This window comes from Acanthisitta chloris, unplaced genomic scaffold, assembly GCF_000695815.1.
Source record: "Acanthisitta chloris isolate BGI_N310 unplaced genomic scaffold, ASM69581v1 scaffold14349, whole genome shotgun sequence".
NCBI classification, from domain to species: domain Eukaryota; kingdom Metazoa; phylum Chordata; class Aves; order Passeriformes; family Acanthisittidae; genus Acanthisitta; species Acanthisitta chloris.
The window spans coordinates 2,799-5,783 of record NW_008690936.1 but is presented as its reverse complement, the minus strand read 5'-3'; the positions used below and the strand labels follow the sequence as shown (position 1 = coordinate 5,783).

The following is a 2,985-nucleotide window of genomic DNA, read 5'->3' as shown; positions in this document are numbered from 1 at the left end:
AATAGAAACACCTCCCACTGTCACTGACAATCCACGTTCTCCCTTCTCTTGCTGTGGGTGCTGTAAACTAAATATAGCTAAATAAGCACAAGACTAACTGCAGGTAGAACTTAAAAGTGGTTTGTATAGATATCCTCAAGGTAAGTAATGCAAGATATCTGGCAGAGTTTGTGTGTATTGAAAAAAGGTACAATATATAGAAAAGGTATAATAGAGAAACCTACCACAAAGGGAGTTGGTATTATATCAGAGAACAGATAAACTGGAACTCCTTGACTGATGAAAGTATTGGCAGCAAGTCTTGCAAACCTAAACAGGAAGAAAAGATGCCTAAGGAATATATTGATTTTCCCACCAATTAGTTTCCTGGAATTCATAGCCTTCCCTCCCACCCCTACTCCAATTAAAAAACCAACAACAAACACAATAAATCTCAATTATTATACACATCAAATTTAAATGTGTTTCTCACTATACCCAATAGACAAAGCACAATTCTAAGAACTATTTGGCATTACCAGAATGTTAGAGTACTGTAAATCCCTCACCTTTATTTTCTCTTTCTGTAGAGTGAACTGAATTGAAGTAGATATAAAATCATACTGTATCACACAAAGCATCTACAAAACACATAAAACATTGAAAGTACCTTTTGCTACTACCTCCACTGGAAAGATGAGCACGAGCATCAAACCCAATGACAACTCCTCTCTTTTTTAGGTCACTGAAATTCTTCTCAAGGTATCTGCAAAATCCCTGAAGAAGACGACAAATCCACCTCATTAACCCAATCTTAATATTTAATTTATCACTGCATTAAGATGATTGACAAGATGCTGGTGCCTTAGAAAGATGAGTGCACGTAGCATCTCACTGAACTGGACTGGGATTCAGCTTGTCCAGGATCAATAAACACCAAGAAATATGAGAAACCTTCAAATCAATACTGCAAACTGGGACAGCATTTAAGTACTTTTCAAAACATCAGAACCAACTCCAAAAAGGAACAGATAACTTCTAATATGAACAGCAGATTTTGAGAAATTACTTAGCTATGTTAGGTCTCACATGAGGAAGAGAACAACTGGCCAAGGTTTCAGTTTTTTAACCAAATCTCACCCTTAATTGTGACACCTGTTTAAGACATAATATTATCACCACTCCAGGCTGCAGCAATTTAAGGTTCTGGAGTTTTTAAAAACTCCCCCCAAGTAGATCTAATTTAGCATATATATATTTATATTTAGGTTCAATGCCTTTATGTAAATTTATGTCCAACACACCCAAAGTTTAGCCAAATGTTCTCTACCTTTGGGGGTTTTTTGTAGTTGTTACATCAGGACTAACTGTTGCAATCGAGCTTAACTGCAGCCATGTATAAATTAAAATAACTTCTTTTTATGGTTTAATAGCTTCTCTCTGCTTAGTCTCAGAGATCACCAGTCAGCTAATAATTTTCATTTAAATTACTTCTGAAAACTGGAAGAATAGTAAAAAACTTGTACTTTAATAGAATACTCATTTGCTTGCCATAAATGAGGCTCTTCCATTCATATATACAACCAACTAAGTGAGATGAAGTGCTGAACACAGTACCTGGGTTGTCTGGATAATAGTCAAGTCATTCATGTGGGAAATCCCTGCTCCCATGGCAGCTCTGAGTCCTGCTGTGCCAAATTCCATCCGTGAGCCAAAGTATTTCTGCAGTTCTCCGGCATTTCCTTCGGCAAGCAGTTGCTTCACAATTGCATAAGTTTTTGGATTCTGTAGAGACAGAATTCAGGTATACTAAAGAAGGTTTTGTTTGTTTATCTTAACAGAACTGGCTTTCTTTCCCAGTCTCTGTAGGGGGTGATTTCAGTACCAACACGTGGCACTCCACTAAAGAACACCAGAACTCTCCTACGTCTTTTGAATTTTAAATCACTATGACCTCAAGTATTACTTATTTTAGATCTACCTCCTTAAGTGAACATGCTGCCTTGACAGCAGTGTGTATGTACACCACACTTTGGGATGTTAAAAGATTTCCAAGATGTCTATTTCAATATTTTCTGTTTTCAAAAACAAAACAGAGAACTTTTGCTATCACAACACAAGAACTACTCTAAACGTTTAAGAAAGTAAGTTAAGCTGATTACTAAGAAATACTTGTTATTTTCATAGCATTGTATGTAGAGTTTAAAAAAATAAATCATAACCTGATCCCAAGACTAGCTAACACCAGAGGCAGCAGCAAAACTAAGCAGACTGGTCAGAAGACAAAGATGACAATTTTCAACATATTTGCAGGTTATTGTGCAGTAGTAATTGAGACCAGAGAAGAGATGAGTGAGAACATGCGAGAGGAACAACTCTGCAGACACCAAGGTCAGTGGAAAAGAAGTGGAGGAGGTATTCCAGGTGCTGGAGCTGAGGATCACCTGCATTCTGTGGTGAAGACCATGGTGAAGCAGTTGTGCCCCTGCAGCCCATGGAAGTTAAAGTGCAGAGATGCCCTTGTAGCCCATGGAGGAGACCCATGGGAATTGTGAAGCTCAGTATTTGATTTCTTGAGATCTGATGAGCCGAGAGGACAGATGGCAAGTGGCACACTCTAGGCAACAGGGCTACCTGGAGAGCTGGCAGGTTACTCACTGCATGAGTACACACACTTTACACTAGAGTACAAAGATTATAATTTCCAAATGGACACAAGCTTTGATTTCTAGGCAATCAAACAATGTCATAAAACTCACATACTTTACCATTTCCTGGATGACCTAGGTATGCTTACAGCAAGGGAAAGCATATCACCCTAGGCAAAATCTAAATGGCAAAACATTTTCTGCAGCTTCACAAAATGCTGCAGAACACATACAGCAGGAGGCACATGAGTGAGCTTGCATACAAAGGTGCAAGCATTCTGCACACCAAACTGAGACTAGGATCTGGATGCCCTGACCACTGACCTGTGCACCTGCTGCTGCAGGAAAAGCACTATAG

The 2,985-nt window shown here is 38.7% G+C and overlaps 1 protein-coding gene across 1 annotated transcript in view; it reads right to left on the bottom strand.

The window, feature by feature from the left end:
- PGM2 (phosphoglucomutase 2) overlaps positions 1 to 1,761 on the bottom strand; it is a 13,461-nt gene extending 11,700 nt beyond the window's left edge. Inside the window, exons 1-3 of the mRNA XM_009082032.1 lie at positions 1,597 to 1,761; positions 650 to 756; positions 225 to 309 (exon numbers count right to left, since the gene is read on the bottom strand). Coding sequence (XP_009080280.1) covers positions 225 to 309; positions 650 to 756; positions 1,597 to 1,683 — 279 coding nt within the window. The 5' untranslated portion in view covers positions 1,684 to 1,761. The remainder of the gene's footprint in view (positions 1 to 224; positions 310 to 649; positions 757 to 1,596) is intronic.
- Between the last annotated feature and the right edge of the window lie 1,224 nt (positions 1,762 to 2,985).